This window comes from Danio aesculapii, chromosome 2, assembly GCF_903798145.1.
Source record: "Danio aesculapii chromosome 2, fDanAes4.1, whole genome shotgun sequence".
NCBI classification, from domain to species: Eukaryota; Metazoa; Chordata; class Actinopteri; order Cypriniformes; family Danionidae; genus Danio; species Danio aesculapii.
In genome coordinates this window covers 10751481-10773902 of record NC_079436.1, presented here as the reverse complement: position 1 = coordinate 10773902, position 22422 = coordinate 10751481, and the positions used below count along the sequence as shown (strand labels likewise).

The following is a 22422-nucleotide window of genomic DNA, read 5'->3' as shown; positions in this document are numbered from 1 at the left end:
AACAACAGACAGCGCTTTAGGCTAGTTAAAAGCCGACTATGGTCTAGGCTGTTTTTTTAACAGCAGATGGTGCTCTAGGTTAGTTTTTAACAGCAGACGATGCTGTATGGTAGTTTTTAAGCAGGAGATGGTGCTCTAGGCTCATTTTTAACAGCCGATGGCGCTCTAGGATAATTTTTTACAGCAAATGGTGCTCTATGCTAGTTTTTAACAACAGATGGCGCTATAGGCTATGTTTTAACAGCAGATGGTGCTCTAGGCTAGTTTTTAACAGCTGATGGCGCTATAGGCTATGTTTTGACAGCAGATGACGCTATAGGCTATGTTTTAACAGCAGATGGCGCTATAATCTATGTTTTAACAGCAGATGGTGCTCTAGGCTAGTTTTTAACTGCAGATGGTGCTCTAGGCTAGTTTTTAACAGCAGATGTGGCTCTAAGCTATGTTTTAACAGCAGATGGCGCTCTAAGCTATGTTTTAACAGCAGATGGTGCTCTAGGCTAGTTTTAACAGCTGATGGCGCTATAGGCTATGTTTTGACAGCAGATGACGCTATAGGCTATGTTTTAACAGCAGATGGCGCTATAGGCTATGTTTTAACAGCAGATGGTGCTCTAGGCTAGTTTTTAACAGCAGATGGCGCTATAGGCTATGTTTTAACAGCAGATGGCGCTATAGGCTATGTTTTAACAGCAGATGGGGCTCTAGGCTAGTTTTTAACAGCAGATGGCGCTATAGGCTATGTTTTAACAGCAGATGGTGCTATAGGCTATGTTTTAAAAGCAGATGGTGCTCTGGGCTAATTTTTAACAGCAGATGGCGCTATAGGCTATGTTTTAACAGCAGATGGTACTCTAGGCCAGTTTTTAACAGCAAGTGGCACTATAGGCTATGTTTAAACACCAGATGGTGCTCTAGGCTAATTTTTAACAGCAAATGGTGCTGTAGGCTAGTTTTTAACACCAGATGGTGCTCTAGGCTATGTTTTAACACCACATGGTGCTCTAGGCTTGCAAGGTCTTCGTCATGAGGTTTATGAAAACACAGCTCACTATGAAGTAATTCATACTCTTGTATTTCGCTTAAACCTTTTCTAACTTTATTAAATGATTACTTAAAGTTCAAGTGGAATTTGTAAGGAATTAACAACAGTAACACAAGTGTTGTGGTATTGAATCCCAGAGAAAGCAAGAAATAGTTTTGTAATAAAATGCACACTCAGTTTGATACAATAGATTCCATTCAATCTACTTCCACCCATATAATTATCTTCATGGCACAAGTGATTGGTTAGTCATCTCAGCAGCCAATGAGTTTGCTAATCAACATTTAAACACCTCAGCATTGTTTGAGCTTGCAATCCGCATTGTGTTTTCACTGTAGCTCTACCTGTGTATAGATCTGCTATGAGGGTTTCGTGTATGTTAGGCCCAGAACACAGTTCCACAGTTCCAGTTGTTGTCCCAACCCAAATCGATAAAGTTAACAATGTTTTTTACAAATTTAAGTGGATTGTACATAAAACAATTAGGTTGTCCCAAAAAAACTCAAGAATTGTATTGATTCAGCTCATTTTAAATAAGTAGTGAATTTTCTGAGTCATGAGGGAGTAAAATACCTGTTTTACCACATTTAAAGTATACAGAATGACATTTTTTGTACATTTGGTCAAATATTGCACTCCAAATACATTAACAGATTTTACTTGTCAATGCTGGCAAATGATCATGGTAAAAGTGGAACAATCTGCAGTGGCAAGCACTTTGTGCTGCTTATTATACTGTTATTATTTACATTACACTCGATTATACATTTATTATTTATTACACATTAGTGGTTTTATTAAATCGCCGTTAAGCATTTGGTTTAAATGAATATTCGTTCTTTCATGGAAACAAATTATTATCACACAGTGGCCAGAAACTGACGGTAGAGACTTAAATCTTTCTAATGTTTCACAGTTTGTCCAGATCAAGCAAGAGCTTGAATTTCAAACACCAGTAATCTGAGGCCTGCGATCTTTGCCGGATAATTAGAATGTAAATGAAGGCTTAAAATCATCAATCTAGCAAGGTGAAAGAGGAACAAGATGCAAGTGTTAGTGGATAGAAGGTTTTTTTTTTGTCACAGGCTGTTGTTTTAAAGAGTGCACCACCAAAAACAGACTTTAATGTAATCCTGAAGGAAATCTCCACAGTTCACTGGAGAGTAACAGACAAAACCACTTTATATAGATAATGATAGAGAAAGAACTATGGAGAAATCAGTGCTTAACCTGGAGATAATGAACGGAACAGGTTCTTAGAATTAATTATAACATATCTCCGCAATATTGATCCTGATTCCAAGGTATGTATTTCCCAGATAACAACCGATTAAACTAATAAAACAGACTCATACTATGAATCATATTGAAAGTTAGTGAATACATACAGTTTGCTTATTGTGGTAATCATCTTCCTCACAAACAATATTATCACGATACTTGTGTCACAATGCAATATTATTGCGATTTTAAATATATTGCAATATTCTGCAATTTATTACCTTTTTTCATTTTCAAACTATGTCCCCAAACAAAAACTTTGGCTACATTTGTTTTAACTAAACATAAACGGAAAACTGCTGTTAAAGCTTTTAAAGCTAAAATCTACAAGGCAACAAACAATTCTTGACATCTCTAAAATAGTCAAATAGTAACAATGCTTAATGAATGGTCAGTATTTGCTGCAGATGTGTAGTTTGCTCAAAGACACATTCTAATTTCCTCTCATAGATGTTATGTTAGTAATACTACAAGCACTATTTTGTAGTGTTCACCGCTGGATTGTGTGGGAGTTTAGGTCTAGTTCTAGTAAGGAGTCGTTCTGCATTATTTATCGAGCTTTCACTGTGACCTACTTTACAACAGAGCAGTAACCGCAATTCTCCCTGCACTTCAAAACGCACATATCTTTAATTAATATATGTGAACACACTCCAACTGACAATAACAGGGACGTTTTTAGCAGAATATGTCTGCAGTGAACCGTCATTCATACAACATAAAACAATCCCAGTAAAAAAGCACTAACTTTCTTTTACTCTGCACCAATAATGCTCCATCATGTGTACACAGCACGATGAGTGTTCATGCTTTATACGCACATAGCAGTCTCACACCTCAGTTGTTTTAATAGTTTACGCTCAGCAGTCCAATTAATTACTGTATTTTCTTATGGCATTTTTACCGCAGTACATCCCTCAGAAGATAATGGAGAAACATAAGTGTGGGGCTATACAGTACTCCAAGAAGAGACATTAAGATCACAATTGTTTTGAATTCCACCAAGTCACGACTTGATCATAAATTACAGGGCTGTCCAAATTAGTGCCAGGATGTCTACAGCTTTTTAACAAAGCAGGCTTGTTGGGATGGCCAAATGGGGCATAACTCATCAAATGTGTCTAAAAAGGGCCACATCCCAGTAGCAATAGCTAAAACCTTCCCCTCCTTTGGTCTTTGTCTCTCATTTAACAAAGAACTGTAGTGTTTAACACTGACTAGTACAGAGACTGGCTTATATATACAAAATTGCATCACATCATCCCAAATTTATGCGATGAATAGGCCCACAAGGAATCTGCTTTCAGCGTATTATAACAGCTTGTCACCCAGTGATAAGCGCAGGTATTCTGCAAAATTAACTTTAAAGTGAGCGGTGTTCATCTGACAGGTACATTTGCAATGGCACCCTCCCATTGGATATTGGATAAGATGAAATGGCCAAGCATCCAGCCCCAAATGTACAACTATCTCATTGAAACTCAAGTGATTTTACAAGAGAGAAGTTAGAAGTCTTTGGATGCCTACAATTTTGTTCTGTGTAGTCATGTGCAAGAAATAATGTTACATGATTACCAGATTCAAAACTTTGTAGTGTTAAAAACTGAGGTTCTGCCTAGCCAAAGACAAGGCAAGAAGATGGAGCTAGGCCTGGGTAATCATCAACAAGCAAAACAACTGCATTCTGATAGCGAACTGCACCTGTACGGCAGGGTATGTAAACTTACATGTTTACATTTCATTCTAAACATTCAGTGTCCGCAGTTTAATTCACCATATTTAACTGTTTTTGCTGAAATCATTGCTGCAATCAAAAATGAGTAATGTGTACTATTCAGCATAGCGTGAACTCACCTGATATGAAATGAGAACTGCAGAGTCCAGCATTTTTAATTAAGTCCTCACTCCATTCAGCTCCCTTTTAGCCAAAGACGTCTGCGGTTGGCATTAAAAGCAGTGTGGTGTACGGTAAAAGTTACGTTTTCTATTTTTGGCACCGAATTTGGCATCCTACCGCACAACACGACATGTTTGCTATTGCAATCGGTCTCTTTTTGCAAACGGGCACCCGTGTGACGTCATGTGTGATGTAGGTTGTTAATTCCTCTATACAGTAGACTGATGATTCTTCGGGGAGGGGCTCAGACCAGACGTGAGTTTCTGCAGATTTTGTGTGATTCGAACGTTTAGAAATGAAACTAAAGTAACAGTTGTTGTTCAATTTTATTGGTGATTCCTAATGTGCAATTTATTGGTAAGCTTGGCAAACAGTTTTGGAGAATTTGATGTTTCCCCATTCAAAAAAAAAGCCCAAGCATACTGCCCGAGAGGCCTTTCAAAGATGACCTCCAAGTGAAATGACTTGCCATAAAGGGACTTTGGTAATATCAGGCTTCTGATATTTAACTTTCCAGAGCTCTTCTTTAGGTTTAAAGTCTCATATCTGTCTTTTTTGTCCAGGTGATCTCATACAGCTCTATAATATTCAGGTCTGGACCCTGTGGAGGCCATTTCATTAGCTTTTTTATTCCTCCAAATAGGATTTAACTGCAATTAGTGGACCATTATCATCCTGAAAATAAAAACTATTACCACTGAAGTCCTTTCCAGAAGGAATCTGTACTTTTCAAAATTCACAAGTCCATCAAGTTAGACAATATTGCTAAGAACACTGGTAGAAATGCAGCTCAAATGAGGACAAACAGCCTTTCTCCAACATTGTCTCTAATCTAACTTTAATCTAGCCTAACTCCTATCGTAACAAACCATATGCTAACTGAAATTATTTATTCATTATATTTATTCAATCCTTTTTGGTGTGCGAGTGAATAATGAGTTATTTGTGAAAACGTCCGTTTGCATTTTTCATGCATAAATTTGTGCATACGCATGGTTAGTAAATGAGACCCAATTTCTAAATTGTACGCACTAAGCACAGGAAACAGAACCATGAATCATCTGAAGGAGAAGGAACTAGGGTTGTCGCAATACCATTAATTCATGTTACGATACTATTCACCTCATTCTCCGCGTACCAGCGGGCGCAGACATTTGAATCCTTTTGGCTCGAGACTTCCGCTCTCATTCACTTCCATTCATTTTTAGACGTTAAAAACAGCTCGTTTTGCTGCTTGGTGTTGCAAACTGATATTTTCTTATTATATTATTCTACTTTGTCTGTATTGTCATGCAAACACTTGTTTGTAGAGTAAGTAGTTTGACCGTTTTCTGACATTTATTATTCCTAGTCATTTCTCCCATAGGCAGCTGAATCGGAAGTTCTAAAACAATCGCAAAAACGTGCACACTTCCGCATTGAAGAATAAGGTCAATACCAGCTGCAGTATCGTGTTACCAAGTAGTATTGCAATACTGTAATTCATAACTCAAATCCATGAAAATTGTCAGAAATACTATATATTTTATGTTATAATAGACCTACTTGAATTAATGATTCCCTTATTATTGAAAAATATTCTTGCACGTCACTTTACCTAAAGTGTATTCATTCTTTTTGTTTATTTTGTAACAAGAAAAATACACTTAAATGAAGATACAAATTATACCAAATGAAATTTGTTACAAAAAGAGCATTTTTAGGCTTTATGAAGTGGTCAAAAATTGTTTCAATGTTTCCTGTATCTATTGTTCTTTTTTTCCAGTCTTATCAGGTAAGAATCCAAAGTATATCAAAATTTCACTTTGTGAGTTGCTCTTTTTAAGAGTTGTTGGGTTGTTGTAGCTACTAAATCATATTGACAGGAGCAGAAATGAACTTCATTTCAGATTCAAACTGAAGCGTTAGAAAACGTGCAATAGGACACCATAAAAGGTGTGAATTCTTCACAGCTTTGCAACATTAAAGGGCTCCACAGACTATTCAAATAAAATGGTTTCATGTTGCACAAACGTGAGCATTTTAGTGACTTTTCCACATGCAACATTGTATTGTAGACAGACCGTTAATGACGATACTACCCTTTACAAAGTACAGTGGCACCACCAGTATTTTGGAGCTATCACGATACTATAGCACCGGTAAACTGTGCAACTCTAGAAGGAACATTAATACACAATCTAAAACAGTACGACTATAGTTATACTCCTCATAGGGATGGTCAAACAGCCAAGTTTATAAATTCATGACACGAACTAACAGCCTTGCGATTGAACACGAAACACTAAAGATGAGCTAAGCAGATCTCATCTTTGCCCTGAAGACATAAGCCGCCTAGTCACTTTCTTCTTTGTTTTCTTTCTGTTAAGAGGCCAATTTTTTAAGTTCGGTTTTGCTGCGAAACCGTGTCACCAGCTTTGTGTTTGCTTGCCTTACACATCGACCAGACTGCAAGGCTCTGCATCCCTTATCCAGCTAATGCCCACTCCAGATATGAATAGAGCATCCATGAATCATCAAACCCTGGGAGATTCCCGTTCAGCCACGGAAGGAAATCCCTGACAAATAAAAAGCAAAATTAATACCTTCAGATTCTATGATGTAATGAAAATCTCAATGCAAAGGATTATTAGCCCTCCTGTATATTTGTCCCCCCCACTTTCTGTTTAATGGAAAGACGATTTTATTCAATGACAGCACATAATATTTTCCTAGATATTTTTCAAGATACTAGTATTCATCTTAAAGTGACATTTAAAGGCTTAACTAGGTTAATTAGACAAGTTAGGGTAATTAGGCAAGTCATTGTATAACAATGGTTTGTTCTGTAAACAATCGAAAACAAATGTTGCTTCAGGAGTAGCCCTGCACGTTTCTGGCAAAAATGTGAATCTCGATTTTTTTATTTTATTTTTTGCTTAAAATCAAGATCACGATTCTTTCTCACGATTCTGTAAATGTAAAGTACAGGTTAATATGATTAGCCTATTACTATTGTTAATTCATTTACATTTACATTTACATTTAGTCATTTAGCAGACGCTTTTATCCAAAGCGACTTACAAATGAGGACAAGGAAGCAATTTACACAACTATAAGAGCAGCAGTGAACAAGCGCTATAGACAAGTTTCAGGCGTGTAAAAGTCTAAGAAGCAAAACATTAGTAGAAATTTTTTTTTTTTTTTTTTTTTTTTTTTTTTTTTAGAGAGAGAGAGAGAGAGAGAGAGAGAAAGAGGGCTCAGTTAGTGGTATAGCCAGAGAGGCAATTGCAGATTAGGAGGAAAAGTGGAGACTAAACAGTTGCGTTTTTAGTCGTTTCTTGAAGACAGCAAGTGACTCGGCTGTTCTGATGTAGTTGGGGAGTTCATTCCACCAACTGGGCAGATTGAATGTGAGAGTTCGGGAAAGTGATTTCTTCCCTCTTTGGGATGGAACAACGAGGCGACGTTCATTCACAGAACGCAAGTTTCTGGAGGGCACATATATCTGCAGAAGTGAGAGCAGATACGAAGGAGCACAGCTAAAGGTCGCTTTGTAGGCAAACATCAGAGCTTTGAATTTGATGCGGGCAGCAACTGGAAGCCAGTGCAAACGGGTGAGTAGCGGAGTGACATGTGCTCTTTTGGGTTCATCAAAGACCACTCGTGCAGCTGCGTTCTGAAGCAGCTGAAGAGGTTTGATAGAACTAGCTGGTAGCCCGGCTAGCAGAGAGTTGCAATAGTCCAGTTTGGAGAGGACAAGAGCTTGAACAATGAGTTGAGCTGTATGTTCAGATAGGAAGGGTCGGACCTTTCTGATGTTGTAGAGTGCGAATCTGCAAGATCGGGCAGTTCTAGAAATGTGGTCAGAGAAGTTCAGTTGGTCATCAATCGTTAATCCAAGGCTTTTTACCATTTTGGATGCGGTGATGGTTGCTCCATCCATCTGGATTGAAAAGTTATGGTGAAGAGTCGGGTTGGCAGAAACTTCAAGCATTTCCGTTTTCATGAGGTTAAGCTGGAGATGATGATCTTTCATCCAGAGTGAAATGTCTGACAGGCAGGCTGAAATGCGAGCTGGAACCGAGGGATCATCAGGGTGGAAAGAGAGGTATAGCTGGGTGTCATCAGCATAGCAGTGGTAGGAAAAACCATATTTCTGGATGACTGTTCCTAAAGATGCCGTGTAGATAGAGAAGAGAAGTGGTCCAAGCACAGAGCCCTGAGGTACCCCAGTGTATAGATGCTGTAGGTTGGACACCTCTCCCCTCCACGACACCCTGAATGACCTGTCCGAGAGGTAGGAACTGAACCATTGAATAACAGTGCCTGTGACGCCCAGTGACTCAAGCGTAGATAGCAGGATCTGGTGGTTTACAGTGTCAAAAGCAGCTGATAAATCCAGCAAGATGAGGACAGATGATTTAGAGTCTGCTTTAGCCAGTCTGAGGTCCTCCACGACCGAGAGCAGGGCAGTCTCAGTTGAGTGGCCTTTCCTAAAGCCAGATTGCTTGTTGTCCATGAGGTTCTCAAACATATGGTAAAACAACACTAATAATATTAGGCCTGTGTGTAGGTCTACTGTTGCTTAAAATGCTAAATTTTGTGTAGTCGTTATGGTGGACTTGAACAGACTTTCAATATGTCCTGTTTGTTAATTCACAGTAAAATGATGACATCAGAATATAACTATTGATAATTCTAAAGTGGATTTATTATGTTTAAGACATGTGCTTGCCATCGGTCATTGACAACGTTATTAGACTATTATATTTCCATTTTATACAGGCTAGAGATGTACTGACACAGTAAACATTTATTTTCATGCACATCACTGTCAGGATCGGGGATAGAACCCGGGTCTCTGGCGTAAGAGGCAAGTCACGTTCCTATAAGGACACATACGCACGCACACACACACCGCAGCAGACACACACACACACACACACACACAGACAGACAGAGCGCCTGTTTAGCTTTGAACTCTTTTTGCACGCAAATGTGACAGGATACAGGTAAATATCCACTGCTGTATGGATATTAATTTTGTTTATGTACAAAATAAACCTGATTTAACGTCCACAAACCGGGACTGAAGCGTCTTCCTTTATAATTGTTCTGACACGCGGCTGTGCTGATGAAGTAAAGCTGAAGTAAATTGCTGTACTTCATTACACATGTGCACTGTTTTAAAACATTTTAAACTTGTAAAACTCACTCTTGATCACATTTGATGATGATTGATGATCCTAGCAAACTGAACAGGCCTTTTATTCCCAGTTGCTTTGCGTACGTCTCGTCTTGTTGATATGATTATACACGTGACTACAGAGACATGTTAATACGCGCAGCTGTCAATCAATTCGGTGGGCGGGGGGACCGCACTCCTACGTAAAGTTGCTGAAAACCGCTCCAATTGGTCCACCGTTTTTATGTTGCTAAATTGAAAAAAAAGCACTGGGTGTGTTTATTTCACCCCAATATGACGGTCTATACACTATACCTGCACATATGTCTGTTCAAACAGCTTGAAAAGTAGATTTTTCACCATAGATGCCCTTTTAATTACATAAAGACAAAAATGTCATTTTTGGGTGAAATATACCTTTTAAATTAAGTATGTGACACTTTAAACACCATTTGAAGGTGTCGATGTTACTGTGGAGACTTGTGCCACTGCCTTGCTTCTCTCCTGACCTTGAAAATATAATTGGCTGAATCGTAGAAAAGCAGAATTAAGATCGTGTGTAGGGTCGAATCGAGACTGTGATCTTTTTTCGATTAATTGTGCAGCCCTATTCAGGGGAAAAAATTAAAAATTAAAACCCGCCCTTATTCTAACCAAAATAAAACAAATCAGACTTTCTCCTGAAGAAATAATATTATAGGAAATACTGTGAAAAATTCCTTGCTCTGTTAAACATCACTTGGGAAGTATTTGAAAAAGAAAAAAGAAAAAATTCACAAGACGGCGAATCATTTTGACTTCAGCTGTATGTATGCATGCCTGAACGTCAGCATCTCTACTCTTCAATTACTGGAAGAGGTTTGATTAGCACATTGGTTGTTAATGTTGATTGCTGCCAGCGCTGAGTGCATCGGATCGCTAAACTGGGTTCTGTTAAAATCCGTCACCAAGGCTTGTGCAATCTAAATCATTTAATTGCATGTAGATCCTGATAAGATATTTTACTGAATGCATTTCCAGTAGTATAGTCACAGTTTGTGAAAAAGAGGGCTAGTTTCAGATGGGAATAGCAGCGAATGTTGGATCGAGCATGACAGAGAAGAGGAATTGATTTGAACTGATTCATTATGCCAAGCTAATAAATATAGCCATAGGAGAGGACAACCACTACCATGCATCCAATCAGCACATACATGAATGCCCAGAAGCTCTCAGATACAATGAATGAGATTTATAGGATGCTTTACAATAATGTATTTGTGCATAAACAGTTGAAGTCTGAATTTTTAGCCCCCCTGTTTATTTTTGTACCCAATCTCTGTTTAACGGAAAGATGTTTTCAACACATTTCTAAACATAATAGTTTTAATAACTCATTTCTAATAACTGATTTATTTTATCTTTGCCATGATGACAGTGAATAATATTTGACTAGATATGTTTCAAGATACTAGTATTCAGCTTAAAGTGACATTTAAAGGCTTAACTAGGTTAATTAGGCAAGTTAGGGTAATTAGGCAAATTAAAAAATATTGCTTAAGAGGCTAATAATTTTGACCTCAAAATGTTTTTTAAAAAATTGAAAAACTGCTTTTATTCTAACCAAAATAAAACAAATAAGACTTTCTCCAGAAGAAAAAAAATATTATAGGAATTACTATGAAAAAGTCTGCTCTGTTAAACATCGTTTGGGAAATATTTAAAAGGAAAAAAAATTCACAGGAGGGCGAATAAATTTGACTGTACTTCAACTTTACATTAGATTAGTCAGTACCAAACCAAACTAGAACTAATCTAGTTCAGTAATAGTTTGCTTCCACGCTAGCTAGATTTAAGATGTTAAACTCATCTTTTTAAGATTGCATTTTTAGATTCTTCATCATTTTCTTGTGTTAATATGTAATTATTTTTCTACGTTAAATCCTTGTATTTTATAGCATGTTTGATTTTCTATGTTGTTGTAGTTATTAAATCAAACAAAAAAGAAAACTTAAGATCACAGTCCAAAAATGTATATGCTGTGTTAATTTTCTAATAAAAAGGAAAAATCAAGAATAACATAAAAATATTTTTACATATCAAATATTTTTAAAGACGTTTTATTATTTTACTACTATTATTGCTGTTGTTATTATTTTACTACTATTTTAATAATAGATTTTCATTAATTCATTCCTTCATTTTCCTTCGGCTTTGGCCCATCATCAGGAGTCACCACAGCGGAATGAACCGCCAACTTATCCAGCATGTGTTTTCCCTTCCAGCTGCAACCCAGTACTGGGAAACCTCCATATGCACTCATTCACACACATGCACTAGGGTCAATTTAGTATATTTAATTCGCTTATATCGCACTCCTTTGGACTGTGAGGGAAACCGGAGCACCCATAGGAAACCCTCACGAACACTGGGAGAACAAACTCTACACAGAAATGGTAACTGACCCAGCCAGTACTCGAACTAACAACTGCTAACAACTGAGCTCCTCTTCTAGTTCACGCAGACTTGAATACATACAGCTTAATTATAAGATTCTCTTCGCCGTCTCTGTTACTGATGTTGGATGACATCTCTCTCACACCTAATACTTTTACGTGGACATTCTGTCCTTTATTTTTCCTTCACTCGCTGAGATGGAACTGTGCCCTTTCCCAATGTGAATGAGGCTGCTGTCTAGACATTGCCCTGCCGACCTCATCCTTTGAATAGTAATGACCCATCAGACCAAAGTCAAGAATAAAGAATTCATATAGCGTGTCCAATCCAGACTCACACAAATTCATCTCACTTTACCTTCTGTAACACCTTATGTGTCAGATCTCTTTCTTCCTTTCTCAAGAGCCTTTGTTCAATGTGCACTGGCATCAAAAATCAAGTCAAACCATTACTATAGTGCTTTATTTGGTTACAGTTTTAGCAAGTTTAATTCAGATGTCAGCCATTTTACAAAAGACAGCAATATTGCAATGCAATGCAAGTTTATTTATATAGCACATTTCATACACAGTGGCAATTCAAAGTGCTTTACATAAACAAGAATACAAGACAAGTATAAGAAAATAAAAAAACAAATAATAAAAAGGATTAAAAACAGATAAAAATGTGTTAAAACAGGTTATAAAAGAATGACAAAGAAAAAAAGACAATCGTGTGATCTGTCGGACGTAGCACAGTGCTCATTTAGTAAAGGCACAGCTAAACAGATGTGTTTTCAGTCTTGATTTGAATGTACCTAATGTTGGAGCACATCTTATCATTTCTGGAAGCTGATTCCAGCAGCGAGGGGCGTAGTAGATGAAGGCCGATTCACCCTGCTTTGACTGAACTTTTGGAATTTCTAGTTTATTTGATCCTAAAGATCTGAGTGATCTATTAGGTTTGTATTCGGTGAGCATATCTGTAATGTATTGAGCTCCTAGGCCATTTAGTGATTTATAGACCAGTAGTAATACTTTAAAATCTATTCTGAGTGTAACTGGTAGCCAGTGTAAAGACCTGAGGACAGGTGTGATGTGCTCTGATTTCCTGGTTCTGGTCAGAATTCTGGCCGCAGCATTCTGGATGAGCCGTAACTGTCTTGACTGTCTTTTGGGAAGGCCAGTGAGGAGGCCGTTACAGTAATCCACCTTGCTGCTGATAAAAGCATGAACAAGTTTCTCTAAGTCCTCACTGGAAACAAAGCATCTAATTCTTGCAATGTTTTTGAGATGATAGTATGCTGATTTACTAACTGCTTTGACATGACTATTGAAACTCAGATCTGACTCCAGAGTCACACCAAGACTCTTGACCTTATTTTTTGTTATTTGACCCTTAGAGCCAAAGTATGCATTTACCTTGAGAACTTCATCTATAATATTGTAAAAAAAAAAAATGATGTTGATTCACTTCACGTCAAAATTTGTCAGTGTCATAGGAGGTAGATCACCATTTTTTTCTCTGATTGGAAAGCTATCCAATTGTGAAAAGAACAGGTGTAAATGAATTCGAGACTACTACTTCAGGAGGTGGTCTGGGATGCAATCCAGACGAAATTCCTCAACCTTTTGTATATTTTACTCGGCCCAAACTGTCCCAATATTTTACTCCTCCCAAAATGTTAGTTTCGTTTTATTTTGGTTTCTTTTTTTGTTATTAACCATTAAGCAATAAAATTAGAATGTTAAATCAATAACAAATGACAGCAGAATTACAACCCTAAATCAGAAACAGTTGGGACAGTATGGAAAAAGAAAATAAAAAAGTAGTATTATTAGTAGTATTTCTAAATTTACTTTGACTTCGCCTTGTATTAAGTTGCAGACAAAATGAACACAAAATATTTCATGTTATGTCTGGTCAACTTAATTTCATTTGTAAATATACATCCTTACCTGTCATTCAGACCTGTAACACATTCCAAAAAAAGTTGGGACAGGAGCAATGCAGGGCTAGTGATCAGGTAAATTGGTTTAATAGTGATCTAAATTTGAAACAGGTGTTGTCAACAGGTGATTGCAATTATGATTTGGTACGAAAGCAGCATCCAAGAAAGGTCTAGTCCTTTTGGAGCGAAGATGGGCTTTGGATATTTTACCTTCAACTGTGCATAATTAGGCTTGGGCGGAAATATGGTATACCGCGGGATCTTAAAATAGCAACGGTATCAGTTTCAATATACTGTCATAAAAAAACAATGCACTTACACAAGACAAGTATTAAATATTATTTATTTATTGCCTAAAAATGCTTATGCGTGATTGTCATCACGGGACAGTGTGGAGGAGAGAGAGAGAGAGACAGAAAGATGCGAGGTAAGATAGCTAGTCGTGCACCAAGTGACCTGGAAAAAGAACACAACCTCTGCAGTTTGGCAGTATTTCAGGTTTCGACTGAAAGAGAAAGAAGACGTGGTAAATACGAACTAGGGATCTGCATTCATGCAGTCTGCTGTACCAGATTTCTTGCGGTGGGGGAATACATTTCCGAATAAAGCACGGGAGCGGTTGGTAACTCTGGTGTAATTTGAATGGGAGCGGGCGGTCTAACAATATCGCTCCTGAGCGAGCGAGCAAGCGCGCATCCACGTGGATGCTGTTCATGTGTGTGTGTGTGTGTGTGTGTGTGTGTGTGTGTGTGTGTGTGTGTGCGCAATGAGAGAGAGCGTCCCGCGCAGATCTCTATTACGAACAAGACAAACAGGTGACCGCGAACCTAAGGTCACATATACGGTATTCAGTTTCTGAATGGTTTAGGCACAAGCCAACAGTTTGGTGACGCTGTCTGAGCCTTACATCTTAATTGTTTTTATTATGCACGGTAATACCGTATACCGAGGTAAAATAGGGAGGAGTTTTGACGGGATCAAAATTTGGATATCGCCCGAGCCTATGCATAATATAATTAATAGATTCAAGGAATGTGGAGGAATTTCAGTGCGTAAAGGACAAGGGCGCAAGGTGGCACTGCATCAAGAAGCCTCATTCATCTACAAGCCATATCACCACATGGGCTCAGGACTACTTTGGCAAACCTTGTGTCAAGTACCACAATATGTAGTTACATTCATAATTGCCAGTTAAACTGTACTGTGCCAAAAGGAAGCCATATGTTAACAGTGTCCAGAAGCACCATTGACTTATCTTGGCTCGGAGGCAACTGAGATTAACCATCACACAGTGGAAACGTGTACTGTGGGCAGATGAATCAGTATTTTAGGTATTTTTTGGCAGAATGGACGCCATGTGCTCTGGACCAAAGAAGAATAGGATCATTCAGACTGTTAACAGCAACAAGTCCAAAAGCCAGGGTCTGTAATGGTTTAGGGTTGTTTCAGTGCCCTTGGCAAAGGTAGCTTGCACTTCTGTGTTGCACCATTAATGCCATAGAGATTTTGAAGACAATGCAAAACCACATTCTGCCCACATTATAAAGTCCTGGCTGCGGAGGAAGTGGATACAGGTACTTGACTGGCCTGCCTGCAGTCTAAACCTGTCTCCAATAGAGAATGTGTGGCACATTTTGAAGTGCAAAATGTGAAAAAGACCCCGCACTCTTACCCACCTGAAACACTTCATCACTTGGTGTCTTCAGTCCCTAAACGTCTTTTAAGTGTTGTGAAAGGGAATGGCAACATTACAAAGTGGTAAATGCTTTACTGTTTTAACTTTTTTTTTTTTTTAAATGTGTTAGAACCAAAATTGTTTGGGAAAAAAATCATGAGGAACACATTAAATAATGTTTGTTGTATAATCTGCAATGAAACACAAGTCAAAGTAAATTTAGAAACCACTACTTTCTTTTTTTATTTGCGTTTTCCATACTGACCCAACATTTAATTTGGGCTTGTATACCTAAAAAAAAAAAGATAAAAACACAATACTGGTGGGAAAGCATTGTCTCTTAATTGGTGAGATATCACATCAATTTTAGGGAAAGGAGTTAAAACACTGTGAAAACCTCAGAAACAACAGAAATCTGTGCGATCCCTCTAGCCAGTGAGATAATAGTGTGAGATTGTGTGAGAGTGTGATGTCTTCTATCTTAATTCTATCTTAATTCCGTCAATCCCAGAGTTCATCCCTCCCCAATGTTTCACCAACTTGGTCATATGAAAATATACTGTATATTACACATCCTCATATGTTGCTTGGGGACCACAGTTTGCTGTTTTTAAAGCTATGCTGTACATTAGGGGTGGCCAAACTCTGTCCTGGAGGGCTGGTGTCCTGCAAAGTTTAGTTCCAACCCCAAATGAGACACACCTGAGCTAGCTAATCAAGCACTTACTAGGCTTTCTGGAAACGTCCATGCAGGTGTGTTGAGGCAAGTTGGAGCTAATATCTGCAGGACAACAGCGCTCCAGGACTGAGTTTGGGCACCCCTGCTATTAATCATCATGGATGTATATTTGAACAACGGAGCAAAAACCATTTTGACTAAACAGTATTAGCTCCACAAAGAGAGTTTCCGCTGTTCCCATTTATCTTTGTCGGCAGCGGTTCAGAGTTTTACACCATTATTTCAAGTCAGTCACACCCCAAGGTTCTTCACCCCCTTTGGAACTCTTTTACAAGCTATAAATATATACAGTGTCATTGTGACTGATTTTATGTCAACTGAATTAAAGGTTTGTAAATATCAAGAGCATTTCTACATTTCAGGAGCCCCTTAAATGTCACTTGAACTAAATATAAGCAGAGTAGGTAGCACTTTTAAATGGCTGGTAATGAAGAAAGATTTGTTTTTTTTGGAAGAAGAGTGTAACAGCAGGGGCTTACAGGGTCACGCTAACCAGCCACCCTTGACTCCACCAGTTGGGCAGCTGAAGAGGTTTAGTTCATGTGTAGCTTACTAATGTGTTATAAAGAGTCATGTTATGCCTTACCTCCCTCTTTAGATCAAAGGTTTCATGTTTTTTTCTCTGAAAGGACGTGCCAGCAGAATAGACATTATTTTTATGTAATGTTTGTAAATAATAACTGTTAAAAGCTGTTAATTTCTATTTAAATTGTTGAAGATATTAGTAACTAATAATGTTATGATAACTAATAACCTTTACTTTACTAACCTTTACCCAGTTGTATGAGCAACAAATAACAACTTGACTTCTAATTGATCATTTGGAAAAGTGGCAGATTTTTCAGATGAATCATTTATTGAACTGCATCTTAATCATCACAAATACTGCAGAAGACCTACTGGAACCCGCATGACCCAAGATTCTCACAGAGATCAGTCAAGTTTGGTGAAGGAAAAATCATGGTTTGGGGTTACATTAAGTATGGGGGCGTGCGAGAGATCTGCAGAGTGGATGGCAACATCAACAGCCTGAGGTATCAAGACATTTGTGCTGTCCATTACAATACAAACCACAGGAGAGGGCAAATTCTTCAGCAGGATAGCGCTCCTTCTCATACTGCAGCCTCCACATCAAAGTTCCTGAAAGCAAAGAAGGTCAAGGTGCGCCAGGATTGGCCAGCCCAGTCACCAGACATGAACATTATTGAGCATGTCTGTGGTAAGATGAAGGAGGAGGCATTGAAGATAAATCCAAAGAATCTTGATGAACTCTGGGAGTCCTGCAAGAACGCTTTCTTTGCCATTCCAGAGGACGTTATAATAAGTTATTTGAGTCATTTCAGAGATGTATGGCTGCAGTCCTCCAAGCTCATGATGGAGTCAGACACAATATTCATTCTTTTTCCACTGCACCAAAACTTTATATTCTATACTGGACATTAATTCTGTTAAGTGACAAGACTTATGTCTAAACAAAGTCAGACCTTACTGTCCTAATTAAATCATAAAAAATGTAGGCATGATCATATTTTATTTTGGTCAAATAAGCGTAATCTAGAGGCCTTTGCCTTTCATATAAGCCACTTCTGATACCAAATGATCAACGAGAAGTCAAGTTATTATTTATTGTTCCTAAAACTTGGATAGGCGACAAGACTTTTGTCAGGTAGTGTACAGTAGTCAACTTTCAAAGAGAATCAAAACCTTTCACCAAAGCTGTCCTAAAACTATTGAACATCACCCATTCTTTTCAAGGGACAATTTTTATAAATCATTTTTATACCACTTCAAATGTTGACTACTACTGTATCATACAGTCCTCGCTGTTCAGCTAGAATATCCTGCCGATTGGTCAACTTTAGATAGATCAACAGTTTTTGCCATTTTTAAAAATGATCGGGACCTCATAAGACTCCGCTCAGCTTGTGAATTTGAGCGACGAACATATGAGCACTTAAGTCTGTGTGAACCGGAAGTTGAGGAGACTTTTATTTGAGTATGTTCATGCACTTCTGAAGTATAACAGAATATTGAGTAGTGGGCGGGGCTTTGTGCATCATTCCCTCATAGAAAACTAATGGTAAGAGGGGCTTCAACAATGAAAAACGCCACTCCAAACGTGGAAGCAAATGGTCAAACTTTAATTGAAGATTACCAAAACAAATATAATTTAGCGGATCAACTAGCATCGAGTGATTGTTCAGCTAAAGAATAACAATGTGCGCTAGCAAAATAAACAATGCAAATTTTGATTTCACGTGGAATTATACGATTTTTAAGCAACTTCCCCTGATGGATGAAAAAAAAACAAAAAAAAAACACCATAACCGCATGATGATTAGTCTATCTGAAATTTTTGTATACATTTTTTTCATATTCAAATCACGCACACAAAGCTTGAACACCGATACATATTCTTTTATTAATGCTGTGTGATTAAAATAAGAAATTAGATGTGTTATTTGTCAGTTACACGGTTAAAGCAGGTCCCCATTTGCACGTTATTTCTGACCACTGATTTAACCATTCTTGTGGACTTAAAGGTCAGACTATATTGAAAAGTGCAGTCCTCTCATGGACAGGTGCAGGAGCGATCTGTGCATTGTGGTCCAGGGAAGGTCTTAAGTTCATCAGTTTTGGCTGGAGTCCTGAAGGCCGCATTTACCTCTTTAGCATCCCTAGCACAGCGTAGCGTCTGCCGCATGACAGCGTGTCACCCGAACCAGATAAGAGATGAAAACTCCCGCTGCCTCGTTCTCTAACCCTTACAGATCGCAAACTGCTTTGTCCCAACACAGCATCCCTGGGGGACTCCCCGACAGGACAGTTTGACCTCTTTCTCCTCTACTTTTACACATAGAAAAAGAATATATTTATATGTCCAAAAGGACACTGTTGCTACGTCAACATGCACCCAATTAATCCATTTGTAATTGGAGTGATGGTTCAATTCAGTTCAAAAATAGTTTACATGATTTGACTGAAATTGGAATTTCGATCAGATTGAAAGGAGTTGTTAATCCCTTCATAGTATGATCAAACAGCAAAAAATTACCACGTAAGAGCTTGAATCGGACTTATTTTGTCAATCGCATATTTTTAGAAGTCTCTAGGGCAGTGTTTCCCAACCATGTTCCTGTAGGCACACCAACAGTACATATGTTGCATGTGTTCCTTACTGACCCAGGTTTTGGAGTCTCTTCTAATGTTCTGATGAGTTGATGCAGGTGTTTGAGATTAGGAAGTGTTTGAAAATGTGTAATGTTGGTGTGCCTTTAGGAACACGGTTGGGAAACACTGCTCTAGCACATGCGTAGATGTTGTCATGCATTAACATGCACATATTTTGATAAAAACGCTGGCTGGCTATTTTCATAAAACAGTTTATTATTCAAGTCATTCAAGACTTTTTTCATAGTTAAATTGAGAAGGGTATAAACGAAGGTCAGAGCCAGCTCCAAGTGGGTGGGCCTTCGAGCTCCAAGTGGGCTGTACAAACCTGTTTTCATTTATTTATTGTCTTGTGAATGACACTGAGTCTAATATTGTACTTTATAAATGTCTACACCTGCCCCAACCTCACAGTTACCTCTTGTGTTTTATTAATATCTGCTCCACCTACACCACCTAGACTCAACCTACTTATGGTTTAAGTCCCTCCCACTTGGAGGTCACCCAACCTACTTGCGGTGCAATTCTCTCAATTGGAGGTTTCCAGGCTGCAGCGAAATCTACTTGATTAAATTTGTAATGGGAATACAAATAACCCACTTGTACAAAATGGACTGTTGAAGTAAAATAGTAGCGTTTCGATTTTCAGATAATAACACACTTAAAATATAACAACTACAAACATTTTATCTACGTTGAACTTACACATCAAGGACTCTATTTTAACTAAGAAGATTTCACGCTCACGTTTGGATTTACTAACGATGAAATGAACGCGAGAATGTGCGTTGGTCCACGCCAACTTCATGTCTGGCGTACGTGCATTTCTTCTGTGTGTTTGTTTTATTTCCATTGGCGACTCCTAGAGGCAATTATGTTAAATTGCACACTACAAAGTAGTGTCTTTGAGTCGTGCAATGGCAGCTGTATGCGACAGAATCATCCGCATGTCTAGCAGGTAAATAAGGTTTCCATACCATGCGGTTGACCAGCCAAATATAAAGCGCAATTTGCAGCGATCGCCGGTTTTCCCAATGTAATCAGAGAGATCAACTGCACGCACATTGCAATAAAGACGCCATCTGAAGACGAATTTGCACGTGAATCGGAAACGTTTCCATTCAATAAATGTGCAAATGATATGTGATGCTCAAATGTGCTTAACATAATACACACACTTATTAATGATTCCTACTTGTCTTCCTCGTGATGAAGAGTAGGCAAAATCTGATATGTAGAGGGGGAAAGAAGAATGAGTTCATCAGACGCTGGATTCATGATCGAACGTGTCAAAACATGTTGCCATGCGCTTTACGAGCTACGCCACTCACACTGCTGTAGACACTGCAAAATTTTACACCTTTACATCAGACCATTACTTTTTTAATTCACTCAGTGCGATGTTCAGACCCAACTGCGTTAACCGTGTCAGCTAAACTCTCCCACTCTATTTTTTTCTTTTGTTATTATTCCGGAAATAACACAGTTTTTCTCCGGTCTACCTCCGATAGGAGCACCTCCAATTCACATTCTGTTCAAAGTTTCTCTTTTTGCTTGCATTTGCCATTGCTTTTTCGTTTGGTTTTGCCAAAGTAGAGTCATTAGCATATTCATACAAGGGAGGAGGCAGGGAGGGGTTTTGAGCTAGTGCACGTGCGCTCAGTTTTACGTTAATTCGGATGTACAAAGAGAATATGCGTGGGATTCAGCGTACGCAGTGTTTCATACGTCTGAATTTTTTACTGCATACGCACATTTACAGGTTTGTGCGTACGCAACGTTTTAGTATGAATTCAACGCAAGTCTTCGTACATGAGGCCCCAGATCTCCGTTGATTAGACTCACACAGCTGATGCTGCTCACGGACTGATTCATGGACTATTTATAGAGCACTCACACACACACACATCTGTGCTGAGTCTTGTTATACTATTGTGAACATTACGATGCATTTTTGCTTGCCTTCTGTGTTTAGACCTTGCTTTGTTTGTTTATGTTGTATGCTGCCTGCCTTCTGACCTATCACCTGGTATTTCGACTACGCCTCTCGATTGCCCATACACTTCTGTTTGTTCCTGTATTGACCACTGCTTGCTGACCATTCTGTTTAATAACACCTGCAAAAGGATCCTCTCTCCGTTGTCCAACGTCCCACTTCACATTACAAATACGTGCTTAAAGAAGGCACTCATTTCAATGTGCGGATGAGAAATTACTTCTCATCTGCACATTGAAAGCACAGTGTCAAAGGCAGAGCGTGTGCACAAAAGTCTTAATCAGACTGCATATAAAACACATATAAATGGATATTTGAATCAGAAAGCAATCTTTAGAGTACACTGAACAAAATAATCCTTGGCTTTACTCTTTTTAAGGTGTGCGGTTGCAAACAATTGATATGGGCTGAATTTGAAAACAAATTAAGCTTAACATTACTGATTTTAGTTTGCTTGTTTAAATTCAGCCTATATAAATTATCAGTCAACTATTAGTTTGCTACTGCTTACCTTAAAACAAAATCATTAAATCCAATAAATCATTTTTTTCATTGTACAGGTAAACAGATCTGCAATCAGATTCAATTCAATTGGATTGACGAAAATGGATACATGTACACATAGCCATTGATGCCACAGAAGAGCCATTTTGGGTTCTAAAAAGAACCGTTCAGTGAAGTGTTTTAATGAAGAACCATTTTGAAGAGCATTTCAGTTATCTAGCAAACAATTTTTCTACTTTTATAGAATAAAATGTTTGATAGTAGTCAAGGGTTCACCATGTAACCTTCAATGCCAGTAATAATGTGAAAAAAATGTTTGTTTTTCTGTCTGTTGTTCCCTCTAGGAGATGTTCACACCTGAGTGTAAATTCAAGGAGTCTGTGTTTGAGAACTACTACGTCATCTACTCATCCACCATGTACCGTCAGCAGGAGTCAGGTCGAGCCTGGTTTCTGGGACTCACCAAGGAGGGTCAGGTCATGAAAGGGAATCGAGTAAAGAAAACCAAGCCCTCATCACACTTTGTACCAAGACCCATTGAAGGTATTGTGTTTCTTCTAGAATTAAATTAATCTAGATAA

General features: G+C 38.3%; 1 protein-coding gene across 4 annotated transcripts in view; it reads left to right on the top strand.

The window, feature by feature from the left end:
* fgf12a (fibroblast growth factor 12a) overlaps positions 1-22422 on the top strand; it is a 122197-nt gene that overhangs the window by 97588 nt on the left and 2187 nt on the right. For all 4 annotated transcript variants that reach the window (XM_056472614.1, XM_056472607.1, XM_056472599.1 and 1 more), the window contains one exon: positions 22186-22384. In XM_056472614.1, coding sequence (XP_056328589.1) covers positions 22186-22384 — 199 coding nt within the window. The remainder of the gene's footprint in view (positions 1-22185; positions 22385-22422) is intronic.